This window comes from Chaetura pelagica, unplaced genomic scaffold, assembly GCF_000747805.2.
Source record: "Chaetura pelagica isolate M959 unplaced genomic scaffold, ChaPel_1.0 scaffold490, whole genome shotgun sequence".
Classification (NCBI taxonomy): Eukaryota; Metazoa; Chordata; class Aves; order Apodiformes; family Apodidae; genus Chaetura; species Chaetura pelagica.
Window position 1 is genome coordinate 605142 of NW_009951936.1, and position 17046 is coordinate 622187.

Below are 17046 nucleotides of genomic sequence, written 5' to 3' on the forward strand. Positions count from 1 at the left end.
GGGGCCGGCTCAGCCCGTGGCCGTGAGGAGGCGGGACCGGCCCGAGGGAGCAGCCGCCGCCGCTTTATCCTCCGAATGATCCACGTTCGGGCAGCGCCGCTTCAGGCTGGGACGGGCAAAACGATACGTGAAGGGAAACGGCTCCGAGTTCCCTTCCTCGGGCCTCGCCGAGAGGCTGCGCCTTCATCTTCACACCGACAGCCGGCCCGAGCTCTGGCCTGCCCCGGAAGGCCTCGGAGCCGCGAGTTGCTGTGTCACGGCCGCAGGCAGGCCCCGGGCTGGGGCCTGCTGCTCACGGCTGGGCTGGCACAGCCGGCCTCCTGACACCTTCAGTGATGGGTTGGACGGCTTGGTGTTGAGAAAGAGGGGAAAAAAAAGGTTAGCCTGGAGAAGATACCTGAGGATCTGCCCACTTCAAGCACGGTGTCATATCTAGAGCATATACTCATAGTAGTTAATGTTGGACAGAAAGTATGAAACGGAAGGTGATGGCAAAGTGCATCGCAGTGAGCTCCTTGTTGCTTCCTTTGATTTAATAATACATTTTAAAAATCAGCCTCCATTAAAATAGTATGTAGGCACAGCAAAAGAAAGCCTCAACTGGGAATTAAGACTGATAGTGCCTGGCTTTGTCACTGACTGTTGTGAACTTGGAGTCTTTTCACCTGCAGGTTTTCTCACCGGGAGGGCAGGAACAAGCCCTCACTGCCTTAACACAGTACTCTGGTTCCTTGGACAAAAACATGCCTGTGCCAGGTCTAAAAGTATAAGCTATTATTATTTGATTTAAAGATATTGTCCTCTTTAAAAAGCCAAACAGAAATCAAAATTACTTATTGTATGTTGTCTACAAATTCAGTTTAGATCTGCTAGCATCCCCTATGAGTATTGAGTATCTCAGAAGACCTGCAGCCGAATTTTATTTCAGTCCTACTTCCTGCCCTCAGCCAGCTTCCTGTGACTTGAGGGCAGCTAAGCTTTACATACAGAAGTTGATAAAACGTGTGTTTAAAAAAAATATATTAAAACCAGACCATCAGTCCACCCACTCTTGCAGCCCGCTCTTGCCACTTCTGGATGTTACTACCCACAGCCACAGTCACAGAAGTTGATATGGACAAAACCAGAACAGAAGTAAAAATAGGAATTTTAATTCAGAGCATTTAGTGTATTTACAACAGAGAGTTTCTCACTGATCAAGGGATGAGGGACTAATAAAAATAAAAAATAAAAATCCACGTTACAAGTGTGTGGACAACCTGCACCTGATGCAGGCTAATTGATTTTTGCTACTTCTCCTTCACCCAGGGTAATACCCACGATAAAGTGACGGTGAGAGCCTGGAGATGGTACCGAACATCTCTTACACCCAAGTAGCAATCACAGAATGCAGTCCATTAGTCCAAGTAGTGTGAAGTTATTCGACAGTTACTAAACATATATATATATATGTACATATACACAGTCCCATTTGCAATTAGATCAGATACAGCAAATCATTCAGAGATAGATAAGCAGGAAGACACAAGCCCACCGACCTGTGTGCAACAACAGATGTGCAGAGGTACTCACACTACCAGGTATGTAAGTACCTCTCACCCAGACAGATGCACACGTTCATCTTCCCTCTGCACCTGAACAAACACACTGGCAAGTGGTTTGTTAATGCTATCTTACATGGTTTCTTGGTACAGAAAAAAGTCTCGAGAAAAAAAGCACCAACCCTCTCATCTGACTCACTGGCTCTGAGTCCTTATTATTCTTGAACCTGAGGGAAGCAAGGATGTGGAAAGGACAACGCCCTCCAGCTTCTTGCAGAGACACCACTTCTGAGTCTGCGTGACTCTTTTGCCACAGTGATAACTACTTGGCACCAAAAGAGGGCAATCCTTTCCTGCTCCCAGAACTAGGCACGTCCTCCCACCACTTCCCTTGAGTCAGATTGAACAATCAAAGGGCTGCAATGTGAGCCAGTTCCGACTGCCGAATCTTGCAGAAAAACTAGATCTGCAAAAAAGTCAGCGAGTACTATCTAAACAGCCAGCTTAACCAAGTCACCCTACAAGTTTACCCACCACATGCTGGGTGCAGCACCCGTTTCAGCAACAACTTGCTTGTGAAGCAGCTGATCTATCAAGTCCCTCTGAGCTCCTGTTTTCATCTTGGTCAGAGTCCACACACCACTTCCTTTATGAGGTGCTTTCCCTCCTTGGCAAAGGAGTTGTTGCAGAGGCCTGTCTTGATGTAAAGATGCTGAACTACATGGTGGTTGAGAAGCAAACCTCAGCCTTCCTCCAAGCACCATCTGCTGCTGCCTCCAACAAACCCAGCTGAGGAGTGTTAGAAAGATAAGGAGGCATGGGAAAAGGAAGAAAGGAAAGGAAAACAGTTACGATCCTCTCAAAACTCATAGTGAGGGCAACTAAAGCAGAAATAGATTAAAGGTGGCTGTGAAGGCTGCAAGGTTGCAGAGAGTTCTGTCTTAGCAAAGACTCTTGAATAGCTTCACTGCAGCCACTCAGCTCCATCTGGTTGAGAACACAGCTGATGTGCTCCAGAGTTGCAGCATGGCCCATCTGCAGTTTCCACAGTCTAAGCATTTCATACTGGGCATCTCGTAGACGCCGGTGCTCCATCTCAATTCGCTCTATATCAGTGTCACTCACACCCAGGCGCCTCACAAACTCTTTCCACCGAGATGGTAGTACATGATCCACCACTGTGTAGAGAATAGCAGGGCCTGGGAAAAGAGAAGAAATAAAAGTGTAAGAATAGGGATCCTGCAGCCTAAGGGGAGAATGTGAGTAATCCAGTGCTGGATGGTGCCTTGGGATCATGCATTTCCCTGTCCTGTTGACATCTTCCACAGAGTAGTCACACAGACTCTTGTGTTGTCTAGACTTGCTCTTATCTGTCAAAGAGTAATAACAATGCTTCCATATGCTCTTGTGTAAAGTTATGAGCAGAGCTGAGCACATATGCCTAGGACCCTGCTGCCACACATTCCTACCAAAAGAATGCTCTGGGTCACCATCCCAGAGGCATTAAGACTGACAGCATGTCCCCACACAGGACAATACATCCTGCTGGTAGGGAATGGGTTTATGTGTAACATATACGGGCTCAGGGGCTCTAGGCATGCTTCTAGCTTTGTACTGTGCCATACATGAAGTATACAGACAGGTCAGGCACACAGGGTGAGGTCTGTCCAACATCCTCCTAGCTGCATCTGTATAATCAGGTTCTCGTATGCCTGGGGAAGGAGGAAGAATGGAGGAGTTTCACTTACTGTCTGGAAGCTGTGCCTTCCTGGGAGGTCTGACAGAGTCTGAAAACTCCTGTGAACGTTGTGACGGAGGTTCAGGTGATGGTGTTGCATTCACTAACAATTGTGTTTCTTTCTGGGACTCAGGAAGAAGGATGGAAATTTCACGTCTTTTTACCTCACTCTGAAAGACACAGTTTCTTAGTCCAGAATCACCTACAGCAGCACAGTACAACTGCCTACTCCAACAAACCACTAGCTTTATATACTAAAATTTATCCAAGATAGGTGGGGAGCAGGTGCTGAGGTTTTTAATTCTTCCTATATGCTTTGTTTGAGCAGAAGGCACCAAACTTTTCTTTCCAGCAAAACCCAAGGAGTTTAATTCTCTTTTGGCATAAAAAATGGTAGTCTGGAAAAAATATTTCTTTGCAAAATCAAGTAAGGCTGGGACCGAAAATCACCACCATTCTAGAAGCTTCACTTGCCATCTTTCCCGTCAGACTTCCCTGTAAGGCTGTGGAAACCCCACCTCTACTACTGCTTAGGCCCTCTTAATGGCAGAACAAGATTGGATCTGAGAGAATATTGAAGCAGCATTGAGAGGCTTGTGGGGTCAAGAGCTGAAGAGAAGTAAAATTAGTTAAATCCTCCAAGCTTGGGGTATATAGGGAGAAAAAGGGATGCAATGCATCCAGGAAGAAAAGAGCAAAAAGCCAGGAGTTTGGAAAGCATCCTCTAGAAGAATGGAATTAAAATGTTAATGGCTCCACGCTCTACAGGAAAAGACTTCTGAATTAAACAGCCCTATTACTCATGTCCTTTGAAAATACAAGGCCTGAAAACAGCCCACGGGGGAAAATGTTACTCTGGATCCCAGGCTAACATAGTTGAAAGTGCAAGTAAACTCTTACACCATCATCTTGCTCACCTCAGGTGGTGCCTCCTTGGTTGTCTGGGGCAAAGGAACTTTAAAGAAAAAAAATAACAAAAAACCAAGTTATTTTCACTTCCTCTCATCCCAGAGAAAACAGGAAAGCAGATATTCACAATCCTGCCCTCGAAAAGGTTATACAGCAAAATGCAGATGTCCCAGCAATGAGCTCACACACACTTCCCATCACAGCTCTGTGTGCAGAGATGCAGAGCTGTAAGAACTACAGCAGTAAGCTTAGCTGTCAAGTCCTCATGTTCCTCTGGCCTTGCAGCAAAGCAGAGTAACAAGATCCCACTTTTTCCCTTGCATGTGTGCACATACACAAGCAGACAGAGAATTATGTCTATACCAATTAATATCACCACATGCTGCTGTACTCACCACAGGAGAAGAAAGACGATGCTGTCCCATTTTTCTGGACCAATTTCACTACTTTATTTATAACGTAGAGAAAAGAGATAACTACAAATATTGTAACGATGATGCCAAGGACAAGGCTGCCATCTGGACAAAAGGAAAGAAGACAAATGAGTAAAGGACTGAGAAAGTTAAGGTAAGTGCTAGAGAAAGAACAGCAAGTGAAGACATGCAAATGGTAGGGAGGAAAAAAATTATTTTAGATAGTGGAGAAAATAATACTTGACAAAAGGCATTAACAGAACAAAAGCCCACACTGGAAAGATTCCACTGTTCCTCAGTTCCCCCTGTACTCACTCAGCCCAGAAGAAGTCGGTGAGGTAGCCACTGGACTATGACACTGCAAGCAATCTTCTCCCACGCAGCTGAAAAGAGCAAATCAAGAGAGGTGAGCATGCATGAAGAGAAACACCAGCCATCTGCAACTATCCTAAGTAACAGACAAGTCAAGATAAGCCTGCAAAGCAGAGCAATGCAGTGTAGCTTTGGGTTCTTAGTGGGTTGATGCCTACACAGGGAAGACTGAGGGTGGCAGAGGGGGAGGCCCTATGACTCCAAAATAGCAGAATGTTGTAAAGTTATATCATGATGGACAGAGCCTTGAGAAAAATTTCCTTCCTCTGTGGGGCTTGTGTCTGCTGTCTCTCCTACTCAGTGGAGGGGAATACAGAGAAAAAAAAAATCACCTGCTGCAAGGCTTGCAAACATTACTGAGTGTCCGGAAGAACTGAGGTTTACACTTGCAAATTGCGTCTCTGTTCTTTGAACCTATAGAGAAAAGACAAAACCATTGCCATAATCTGAACAGAGAAGAAAAAAAAAGGAGAAAAACCCCCTCCAAGATGGGAGGGAGATTATCCCTCTTTGAGCCCAGAGAACTGCTGCTGAAGAAGAGGATTCTGTCTATGTCTGAGGACAGGGTTGGGGAAGGATAAAAATGGTAACAAATGAGGGTACCAATGTCCTGGTAGGTCAGAGACCTCTGTAGAGGCTTGGAAAGGGACTAAAATTACAGTGCAGCTGAAATGGGTCTAATGAATAATGACAGTTTCAGTGCAAAAGTGGGAAAAGTCACTCAAGTTCAAGCATGACAGGAAGGAGAAATCACATTAGTCAGGCAAGTATGAAGAAGTGGTCCCTGAGCAGCTGGGACTGGTGAGGAAGTCAGTTAAGGGTACGGAGAAATCACTTCAAGCCATTGGACACAGACCCGCTCTTGTGATCTGCTATGCTGTGAGTGGAAGGGTTAAGAAATTAAAGAGCTATTGCTTCTAAGCAAGTCACAGCATGGAGACTGAGTAAAAAAGGTGTGGGAAGAAGCAGGCAAGAATACTGACAGAAGGACAAAGTTGTGTGAAAGAGGTACTAGAACAAGCAGCATACAATCTGTAGCAAGCAAGGGACAGGACTAAAACAGTTCTACATCAGCCAAGAGGGAAGGAAATTGCTCAAGGACAGCATGCAATGATGACCCTTGAGGACAGGTGTAAATGTATAAAGTGTGACAGAGAAAGAATACTGAGCACCAGAGGGAATACATTCATCAGTGAGACAGCAGATATCACACTAGGCAAGGTAAGAGACAGGAAAGGGATTAGGAAAAGCAGAGTTTGCAAAGAAGAGGGGATAGCATTAGGAAAACAAGATGAGGAGCATTTAAGGCACATGAACAGAATTAGACTACAGCACAAAGTGGAGGACGACAAGCAGTATTTGGTTAAGATCTCCAGTTCCTGACTGAAGATGAGGCAGCTTGGAACAGCTATCATGGGTCTTTCTCCCAGACGCCACCCCCAGGTCATGCTCAATGCCACTGGGTACAGTTCAGCATTACCTGAGCAGCTCCTTACTTTAAAACACTGCACAGTACACTGTGGTGGCTCAGCAACCAACTGACAAGTAGTTCAGCTGGACCCTAGGATCAGTAGTATTTTCAGCCACAGTACTCAGAGTGCTTCCAGCAGTTGGTGAGGGAAACACAATGAGTATCAGGAGAAAGACAAATAAGGAAGGCAAGGGGGAAATCTGCTCTAGAGCACAAAGACCTTTCTTCAGAACATGCAAGGCAGAAGTACCAAAATTAAGTAGAAAGTATCTTCTCACAACAGCCAAAACTTAGAAACCATTCAAGGACAAAAGGAAGACAATCTGCAACAGAAACAGGGACTGATGCCAAGGCAAGCAGTCTTTCTGGGCAAAGGGCGCAGGCAAGACAAAGAATTTTCCAAAATTACAATCACTGGGCAAGGTCCTGCAGCTTGTCAGAAAGTAAAGAATGCTGCTAATCTCTACCCTAATACAGTATGTCTGCACTGGAGCCATATCCGTGCCATACTCACAGTTGACAATGGCAATACTTCCATTGACACATGAACTGCAGTCCCTGCACTCAAAGAGATCTAACAGGCCAATCTGATACTGATTCTTCCGACAGCCACATACAGTATCTCGCTTTGGGGTGCAACGACTCACTACTATCTGCCGGAAATCTGAAGGGAAAAAAAAAAAAAAAGGAGAAGCAGTTATTCCAACATCTTTCCTCACCTTCAGCTGAGAGAACTGTGACAATGACAGGTATCATTATCCTCTAATCTTCCCAGAGAAGGGCCAGCAAGGCCTGCAAACTGTGTCTCGGACTGTAGTAATTTGGCAACCCCTATTCCTGCTTCCCCCAATCCCTTCCCATACAGTGTCCTTCTTCCGATTCAATTGCTCACTTTTCCAAGCTTCCACACTCACCTTACCATCCCCTCTAGCCCTGCCCCCCCACCACTACCACCCATTTTCCTCAGGTCCTGTAGATAACTCACCTCGACGGCAGTATGTACAGGGGAAGCACTGAGACATGGTGTTATCAACAGCTGTGAACGTGCCATTAGGACATGGAAGACAGACAGGTGCCTGGTCAGGCCGATCACAGTCTTTTGCCTTGTAGGTACCTACAAGAAAATCACTTAACAGAGCTCTGACAGGGAGGCAAATGCATTGTCTTAGGGAGGACAAGAGTAATTGATTCCACAGGAACTCAGGAGTTGACTGTGTAAGGACCAAAAACGCTTCCTCTAACCAGCCTGAAGAACACTAACAGCCCAAAAGGAGATACAAGGAATAAGAATTCCTCTGGGTAGTGATAGGTATCAAGGAAAGGGAGCAGCAGGACAGACAGCTTGAGAGTGCAGGACATGGAAATGCCTCTACAGTGAAGGTCACTACTACTGTATTTATTTTACATACCTGCATGGCACCTCATGCAGCAGTGGGTCTCTCTGGGATGTAGGTATTGTCCTAGTTGACACTGCACCTGCCTCTTTTCTCTCCTCAAGGGATTAGAGGGGTCTCTTCCATCCAAAGCTTCCCGATAGACTTGCAGTGTATATGGCATTGGAGCAATTCCTGCAGATTCCTTCATCAACACACAGACAAATGTTAGGATAACCTGTAAATATGGAGGGAAAGAAAGAGGGAGAGAAATGAGGTGAGAAAACATCCTATGCCCCTGCAGTCTGCACAGCTGTCTTCAGCACTTAAAATTAAATATTATTATAACAATGAGTTCAATTGACTTGACCAATTCTAATATAAGGAACCTGCAGTGACAAAAGTGTGTGTGTGAGATTATTTACCCCCCAAAAAACCCCAACACAAGCCTGTCATCTGTGTTATTAATATGTCATACAACGGTCTCTATGACAAACTGGCTGTATATAAAGCAGATAGTTTTTGTGATGTGCAGTTTATAGATGCAATGTCTTGAAAATGCTGCAGCTTGCAATAAAGTTATTGAAGAGAAAAAGAATGCTTTTATTAAGGAAGGCAGTAAGACTGCACATGTAGAAACTGTTCCAGAGAGAGGAACACATCCAGTACTTGCAGTTCTACCGAATAAATAAACCAGATGGGAAATTTGGAATAAGAAGCCAGGATAGGATCTCACAGCATATAAAGTACTGAAAGCTTCCAAAAGTTCTCCTGAGCAAGTCAGCACCAGAAACATGGGAAGGCTTGGTTTTCAAGTTCTCCCCCTGTGAAACATACACCAGTCTAAGCTGCAGCTGTTAACATTCAGTCTGAACAGTCTGCCACAAAAATGTGCACTTTTTTCTTTTTTTTTTTTTAATTCCTTTAATATTTACTTGCTATTTTTCATTTTGAAAATAACTGTTGTCAAAAATGTTACACAAATAACAAGATTGGCATGACTCAAATACGACTGTAAGAGAGTGTGACTGTACACACACACACAGAGACAGGAACAGCAGAACAAAGGGTTAAAAGAACTGCCCTGTACGGACACCATTCCCTGGACATTGTTATCAGAACACTCTTCCCAGCAGCAAAATTGAGAAATGTGCTGTTTATGTCATGGCCAAAAGGTCTGCACTCTGGTAAAACCACAGAATAGATGACTCATGAGCAAATGATCCTGCACCAAGAGGACGGTAACAAGATTACAGCATACAACAAACAAGATTCCTTCGCTTCTTGGCCTGACAGAAAAACAGACCCCAGACATGTATTTCAAACATGCATTCAAACGAGGGAAAAACACACAATAATGAAAAGGTTAAAAAATAATAATAATAATGGGGTAACAACTTGGCCCAAGATTTATGGAGCCTGAAGTCAGCGAGTTTCTGTGGCAAAGGGGCATCCCCATACCAGCTGATGACTCCTGAAGGGTATGATGGGTTTGTCCAAAAACTAGTTTGTAATGCTAAAAACCCCAGTGCTGCAACGAAGATTTGCTAACTATGACACCTTATCATCTGCATTGCACACCAGTGATCCTGGCCACAGCATCTGGACGTGCACGTGTGGTGCTTCTGAGTGTATTATGGACAGTGTGTGCCAACATAGTCTATGCATCAGATCATGTGAATGCATGAAAATCAGCTCTTCTTTTCTGCAAATAAATATCATCCTGCCCCATCCACAGAATCTCACGCCGAGTTTTACAGCACCAACTTCGCTGCATCTAATGTGTTCCCAGCTTGCTCTTCTGAAAGTGGCAAGATGCCTAGCTGTTCAGGCACAGCTTCAGAGTTCAGTTTCTTTTTTGCTTTTCTCAGCTAGGAGAGGTATAGCAAAAGCAAAGTAAACCAGTAAGGGTAAACCACAATGCTGATACCAATTTTGTGGCTGCAAGCTTAATAAGATACACAAAATGAGATGGCTGTGACAGCCCTATGCTGTCCTGTTTCTCTCTCAAAATTAAAGCCTTGGGAAAGAAAGGTACATACATTAAAGCAACTTAAAACCTCAGGAAGGACAGCAACTCTGTTTTGCAACTCTGACACTGCAAAAACTCCATTTTTCAGAGAGCTGTCATACAGCTGAATATCCAAAAAGATATTCAGTAGACCGGATGCTAAAATGGTGAACAGGAAAGACAGAATTGCATATTTAAATAGCTACAATTTCAGACTTAATTAGCTGACCATAGGAAAAATGCAAGCACTCCGATAACTCTGTAAAAAATAAAACTTGTTTCAGCAGCTGATAGTGTTACAAAATTGACTGCTTGCAGGAAAATGGGTAAAAGATCATTCACACAAATGGTCTGACAGCAACAATAATAAAAAATTATATCGGAAATTATTAATCCCCTGACATGAGAATATACACAGCTGGCCCCTAAGTCAGAAAAGTCAGCAATAGAATCAACAGATGAAAGCATCAAAGAGCAAGCCAAAAAAAAAAATAAAAATAGAAAGTTGGTCAGATATATCTTCAAAACCAAAAGAAAGCAGGAAAGGTGTTTTTAATTTTTCAGACTAGGTGAAAGCATGTGTATAAATGCAATCAAGCCAGAGTTAATACATTATTACTGATGAATATCTGAGAAAGGGAGAGTCACCAGCCACAAGTGACTCACTAACTTCTAGAAAAATTATTCACATGGTGGAGAAAAGAACATCACCATCTTAAGCAGCTGCCCAAGCCATTCAGCAGTATACTGATTTACACTTATGAGATAAAGTAAAATTCAGGAAACACATGAAATTAGAATAGGCTGTTTCAATTGGAAAGGACCTACAATGATCATCCAGGCTGACCAAGTTAAAGCACGCTGTTAAGGGTATTGTCCAAATGCCTTTTGAACACCAACAGGCTTGGTGCATTAACCACCTGTCTAGGAAGCCTGTTCCAGTGTTTGACCACCCTCCTGGTAAATAAATGCTTCCTAATGTCCAGTCTGAACCTGCTCTGGTGGAGCTCTGAAACATTCCCACATGTCCTATCACAGGGTCCCAGAAGAGAGCAGCACCTCCTTCCTCATGTTCCCTCCTTAGGAAGCTGTAGAGAGCAATGAGGTCACCCCTTGGCCTCCTTTTCTCCAAACCAGACATGCCTGAAGTCCTCAGCTGCTCCTCACCAGACGTGTCTTCCAGCCCCTTCACCAGCCATGATGCCCTCCTCTGGACACATACAAGGACCTTCACACCCTTCCTAAATGGTGAGGCCCAGAACTGCCCACAGCACTTAAGGTAAGACCAACCAATACTGAACACAGCAGGATAATCATCTCTTCTGGCTGCCTGGTTATCTGTGTTTGATGCACCCCAGATGCAGTTTGCCCTCTGGGCTGCCAGGACACACTGCTGGCTCACATTGAGCAGCTGCCAGCCAGCACCCCCAGATCCCTTTCTGCAGGGCTGCTCTCTGGCCACTCCTCTCCCAGATTATCCTTGCTCCCAGTCCTACTCTGTGCCATGTGCAGAATTTGGCATTTCAACTTGTTAAATTTCATCCCATTAATCACTGCCCAGTGCTCCACTCTATCTAGATCCATCTGCACAGTCTCTTGTCCCTCTGGAGAGAAAACAGCACCTACCAGTTCAATATAATCAGCAAACTTGCTAATGGTGCATTCAGCTCCTGCATCCAGATCAATGACACATATATTGAACAGAACTGGCCCTAGAGCTGAACCCTGAGAAACACCACTGGTGACCAGTCGCCAGCCAGATGTAGCCCCATATACACTGAGGCCTCAAGTCACTGGTAACAGCTCACCAAGGCAAAGGTTAGAGGTCTTGTACAACTGAACTAAGGTGATAGTGCATCAATAGATATACATGTTCTGATTCCACTTACCAGGAGAACAAACAATGAACCTACTAACCAGTGCTGTGCAGAGAAGTGGGCAGCTTTTCTTTCCTAAGCCAAATGATAATCCAAACCACCAAACCACATCATGCACACTGGTGATTCACATTTTTAGTGAGCAGGGACTGCCTGGGAGGGGGAGGGAAGTCAGCAGAAACTCTAGGTTTTACTTCTGAAACTGCTGCAGAAATAAACAAAATCTGGCAGAGGAAAACCAGAATGCTGCTTCCTTAAATCATTCCACCCCTCTGGGTGACAGTTGGGTGCCCCACATATTCTCCTCACAATGTGAGGCAACCCTAGTTCCTTCTCATGTCTCGTGCCAGCACTTACTGCCTGACAGGTACAGTGAGGGAAACAAAAATGCTGCACAAGTCCAAAAGCTCTTCTATGCAAAGTTTTGGCAGCTGAAACTGGAGTTAGGAGCTCCTGCACCACCTTCAAACTCAAAAATTTTAAAATTACTGCCACTACAATTCACACCCTCACTGCTGCTTCTGCCTCACCAGACCAGAGAACTGTGAGGTGACATCCCTGCAAGAGTAAGTCAAAGAAAGAAAGGGCAAAGATAAAAGTGAAGATGCAAGAAAGATGTGGGGGCTGGAAATAAGACGGGACATAGGAGAGCACTGTCCTCAGGCCAAGGAGAAAAACCACACAGTATCCAAAACAGAGGGATAGCACAGGGAAGTGCAGCATGTCAGGGCTACCCTATTATCACCTGCCCATGTCCAGAAGGCTAGGAAATACCAAACCACAGCAGCAAGGCGCTGTATCCCTGCTGCTACCTGCCAGGCTCCTCGCCCTTGGGGAGAAGGGCAGAGGCAGCAGGGACAGTGGCACACACCTACAAAAGAGAGGATGGAGAGGCTTACACCAGGAGCAGGATTCCCCTCTCCCAGGAAGCCAGCGGATAACTAGAGGTGCGCGGAGTTCACCAAGGCCAGTCAGAGAAATGGAACCGAGTGGGAATGGGGGGATTAGACAGGCGGGAGTGACTCCTGCCCTGACACGCATTGAGACCCCACGCCTGCTCACATGAGCTAACAGGAATGCAAGGCTTGCTGGAGCAGGTGCTCAGGTATTAAGTATTACAAACAATTAAAACAGTACTGCTCATCACAGAATCTTAAGGGTTGGAAGGGATCTCAAAAGATCATCTAGTCTAACCCCCCAAATTAAAATAGGTCCCTGTGTTCAAAATAGGTCCAAATTAATAATTTACACAGCTTAAATTTCAGAATACAACTATTTTGTAAATCCAGATGTGCTGTTAAAATTTGGGTTAGGAGACTTACTCCTTTTTTTGCAACCTAACATACTCCTCATGTAATAAATTGTTTCCCTACCAACAAATGAATCAACTGCTTCTCTCTAAAAAGACTGCCATTTTGGAAATTCCATTTTTAATCTAAAGAACTACCTGCAAAAAAAAAAAAGGCATTACAAGTCATCAGAAATTCTCAAGTATTTCTTAATAGAAACTTTGCTTTTCTTAAGAGTTCAACACGACACACGCACCAATGCACAAGTAATCTACAAACCAGTCATCTGTAACCTTTTCTGTTGAGTCATAAAAAATTAGCTAGCTTGGGAGGTCAGAAGAAAACAGATATTGCCCAGAGTAATCAGCTACCGAAGAAATCGGGGTGCAGGGCTACCTTTATGTTCTTCGACTGCTTTTGCCATTTTGGCAAAACCTCTTTGAGGTTTGCTTTGTTTTTAATTTGCATAGGAAACCAGAACTTCTGCTTCACACATTAAGAAACGTGTATTAAAGCAAAATTTACAGGAAGTTTTCTCACTGCTTGATAAAACCTGGAAAGGTAAAAAGAAGGATACATTATTATAAATTATTATAATTATTTATAATAATTATAATAATTTATAATAATTATAATATAATTATTTTAAATAATCCTTAATTTTATGAAGATCAAGCGGGGGAAATGCTGTATTTTAGGCCTTGTCTAAAACTAGGAGACTGATAATATTTTCAAGCAATGAAGAAAAGTCTTAGAAATCTTCATTTTATAACAAAACTGTGGTTTACCAATGAAGACCATGAACTTCACACCATAAAAATGTGTGCATACATACAGTATGTCAAGTGAAAAGTTTTTACTTCATATTAGCAGAGATGGAAGAGTGGAAAAGTCAGTAGGCAAGCACAGCCGTAAGAAAATAGCTTTTTCATTCTTCCTTAGAAAGCCCAGAGGACATGACTGCCCCCCCTAATTCACCTGCCTGTGCTCAGAGCTGACTTCGGCTGTGCAGCTGTAGGACCTCACATCAGAGCTCTGTTGGAGCAAGAGCTGCAGGAAGGCTCAGCAGGGGCGTTCCTCTTCAATCCTGATTTTCCCTTGGCTCCAGCCCATGCTGTGCCACAGCCATCCTCACGCCCCTTCTCACTGACTCATTAGGTGAGGTTTTTTAAGAGTCAGATAATTGTCATGTGCTGAGCCCTGTTCATTGGAACTGACACACTTCTGTTTGTCTTAACAGAGAAATGCAGCTTTGAGATGTGCTTTCTACTGCCAGGTTCCCAAGACTGCAATAGGAAGGCCTGTGCTAACAAACGCTCAAAGGAAGCACCCAGGGGTGAGGACAAGACTATTGATGAGAATACCAGACATCTATCCCAAATAAAAGCAGAGACCCTTTGTAATGGGCAACAAAAATTGATAGGAAGGAGCTAAAAGACAAAACAGGCTTTACCTCAAAGGAAGCTGCTAATGCAGAAAATTGATTACTTAGTAAAAAGGGGAAAGACATCCAAGCTGACAATGCTCATTACTTGTGAGTACTTAAATTATCATGCAATTGAAATTGGCACAGACACAGCTATTGACACGTTCCACTTGATCAAAAGCGGAGAGTCATCAAAAACATAAATTAGATTAATAATTGGATAGTAAGTTGAATGAACATGCCTGAACAAAGCAATCGGAAATGCAATCAAATGCTACAAATTATTAGGAAACTATTTGAGGACAAAACAGAAAGCGTTGTTATGCCAATGTATAAATCCATCAGGATTGAATACAGCTCTAGTTCTGAGAATATAAATTCACCCAGATGTGATACAGAGAAAGGTAATGGGGATGATCAGCGGTACAGAATGGCTGCCATAAGAGGAATAATTAAAAATACCGGTGTGGAAAAAAGACAACTGAGCAGAGGATACCACAGCAGCTCTAAAGTCACAAATGCCATGGAAAAGCTGAACTAGAATGACTGAAGGAGAGAAACTGGGATGGCTGTTCTATGTGCCTTCCAATTCAAGAACTAAAAGGCATCATATAAAACCAAGCAGGAGACATGTTCAAAACAAACACAGGGAAGTATTTTTTTAGTGAACACATAGGTGAGGTGTGGGACCCCCTGCCAGAGTGCTGAGGGTGCCAGAAACATGTCTGGGTTTCAAAAGAGATCATCACAAGCATGAGGAGAAGAAAAAACACAGGAGTCTGAAATAAGACGACACCATTTCAAATCAGGAATCCCTACAGTCACAGACCACTGGAAGCCAGGGAAGTATTTTTATTTTTCATTATTGCACCTTTGCCCTGCTCTGGGACCCATGGTAGGCTGTTGGCCACTACTGGAAACAGGATGGCAGGCCCAACAGCTCTTTCTTACAATGCACCTGGTGCCTTGGTTTTCAATTTTTATATAACATAGCTTCTAACTTCAAAATTGCATTTCCTCTCTTCACCTTCAAAAGGAACCAATGCCAGAAACACCCTTGTGGCTATTTTGTCTCTTATTTTTCCCAAAAATTGAACTGACTTTAGTAAATGAAACTGTAATTGACTTCACTGACCTCAGAGTGAAGGCAGCTGCCATTTTTTCTACTGTGAAAGTGCACAGGGAAAACACAGGAGACCTGGAAACGAGGTTCAGGACACATAAAAAAGAGAAAATGCATGGAAACAAGCTACAGGAAATGCTGAAGAATCAGAGGAAACATTAAAGAATCAGAAAACTAGAAGGGTGGCATAAAGGGAGTAAGAAAGGCCACGAGGGCAAATCTGGGATGATGTGGCAGGGAAACGGAAGATGGAAGGGCATGCGACAGAATCAGAACTGTAAGACATACGATTGTGTTTAAAAAGTTGTATCATTTTATGGAAAATATGTAATGAGTGTGGTGTAGTTGAGAACTTGAAATTACCACATAAATAGGAGGTGAAAAATGTCCTCAAAAAGAAAAATAAATCCCACTGAAGGGCACTCTTCCTCCAGCGTATTATGTAACTGAAGACAATATAATTAATTTGGGGAATCTAATGACTGATGTATCCAGCCTAGGTCCTGAGATGGTACACAGTTATGCAAGGTGTAGAATGCTCCTACTCCAGTTATACTTGTGTGGCTTTGGTAGTGCTAGCTGTAATTCTTTTACCTGGTTTCCAAAAACTTCCAAGCCCAAAAGACAAAACTTCTGGAAGAACCTAACTTTGAGTAAGGCGGTCACAATTTTTTGGCAACAAATTAACCAAACATTACAAGCCTAGTGCAGCCACGTGCAAGTGTTTGTTACTAGAATGCTCAGGTGTTTTAGGGACAAACCGTGTGACTTCTATACCAGAATTCACAGCCAGTTGTGATGGTGACACCACCCCTACTGTCACAGCTTTATCACAGACCTCCTGACACTGAATGGCCGTTCACCTCTAGCAAACAGGTTATTCATGAAGCTCTCAAAACTTTTTTTCAACTTCTGGAGTTACCAGCAAGTCAAGGGAAGTGATTCTCCCCCTCCACTCTGCTCTTCTGAGACCCCACTGCATCCAGCTCTGGGACCCCCCGATGTAAGGACACGGAGCTGTTGGAGAGGGTCCAGAGAAGGGCCACAAAGAGGATCCGAGGGCTGGAGCACCTTTCCTATGGAGACAGGCTGAGACAGTAGGGGCTGTTCAGCCTGGAGAAGGGAAGGCTCCAGGGAGACCTCACAGGGGTCTTCCCTTCCGCTACCTTGAAGGGGCTTACAGGAAAGCTGGGGAAGGACTTTTTATAAGGGCCTGTAGTGACAGGACGGGGAGAGGGGAAGGGGGGCAATGGTTTCTAATTGGAAGAGGGTAGATTTAGATATCAGGAAGAAACCCTTCAGCGCGAGGGTGGCGAGACACTGGAACCGGACCGTGTGCCCATGCGGCGGGGTTGGAACCAGCTGTTCTTGAAGGTCCCTTCCAACCCAAACCATCCTACCCCAGCGGGCAGCCGCTCCCGGCCCCCCCATCCCCCCACCCCGGCCGGGCGGCTCCGTGTCCCCGGCTGGGCCCCGGCGCCCTCCAGGGCACCCTCCCACCCC

General features: G+C 44.3%; 2 protein-coding genes across 2 annotated transcripts in view; both read right to left on the reverse strand.

Annotated features, from left to right (window-relative positions):
• METTL16 (methyltransferase like 16) overlaps positions 1-2161 on the reverse strand; it is a 14704-nt gene extending 12543 nt beyond the window's left edge. The window contains exon 1 of the mRNA XM_009996494.1: positions 2076-2161. Coding sequence (XP_009994796.1) covers positions 2076-2161 — 86 coding nt within the window. The remainder of the gene's footprint in view (positions 1-2075) is intronic.
• A 277-nt stretch (positions 2162-2438) lies between these two features.
• Positions 2439-17046, reverse strand: part of LOC104387720 (tumor necrosis factor receptor superfamily member 1A-like) — a 17645-nt gene continuing 3037 nt past the window's right edge. The window contains exons 2-11 of the mRNA XM_009996506.1: positions 9860-9987; positions 7854-8055; positions 7430-7558; positions 6959-7108; positions 5306-5387; positions 4917-4984; positions 4584-4706; positions 4197-4234; positions 3290-3449; positions 2439-2740 (exon numbers count right to left, since the gene is read on the reverse strand). Of these exons, the coding sequence (XP_009994808.1) occupies positions 2439-2740; positions 3290-3449; positions 4197-4234; positions 4584-4706; positions 4917-4984; positions 5306-5387; positions 6959-7108; positions 7430-7558; positions 7854-8055; positions 9860-9987 (1382 nt within the window). The remainder of the gene's footprint in view (positions 2741-3289; positions 3450-4196; positions 4235-4583; positions 4707-4916; positions 4985-5305; positions 5388-6958; positions 7109-7429; positions 7559-7853; positions 8056-9859; positions 9988-17046) is intronic.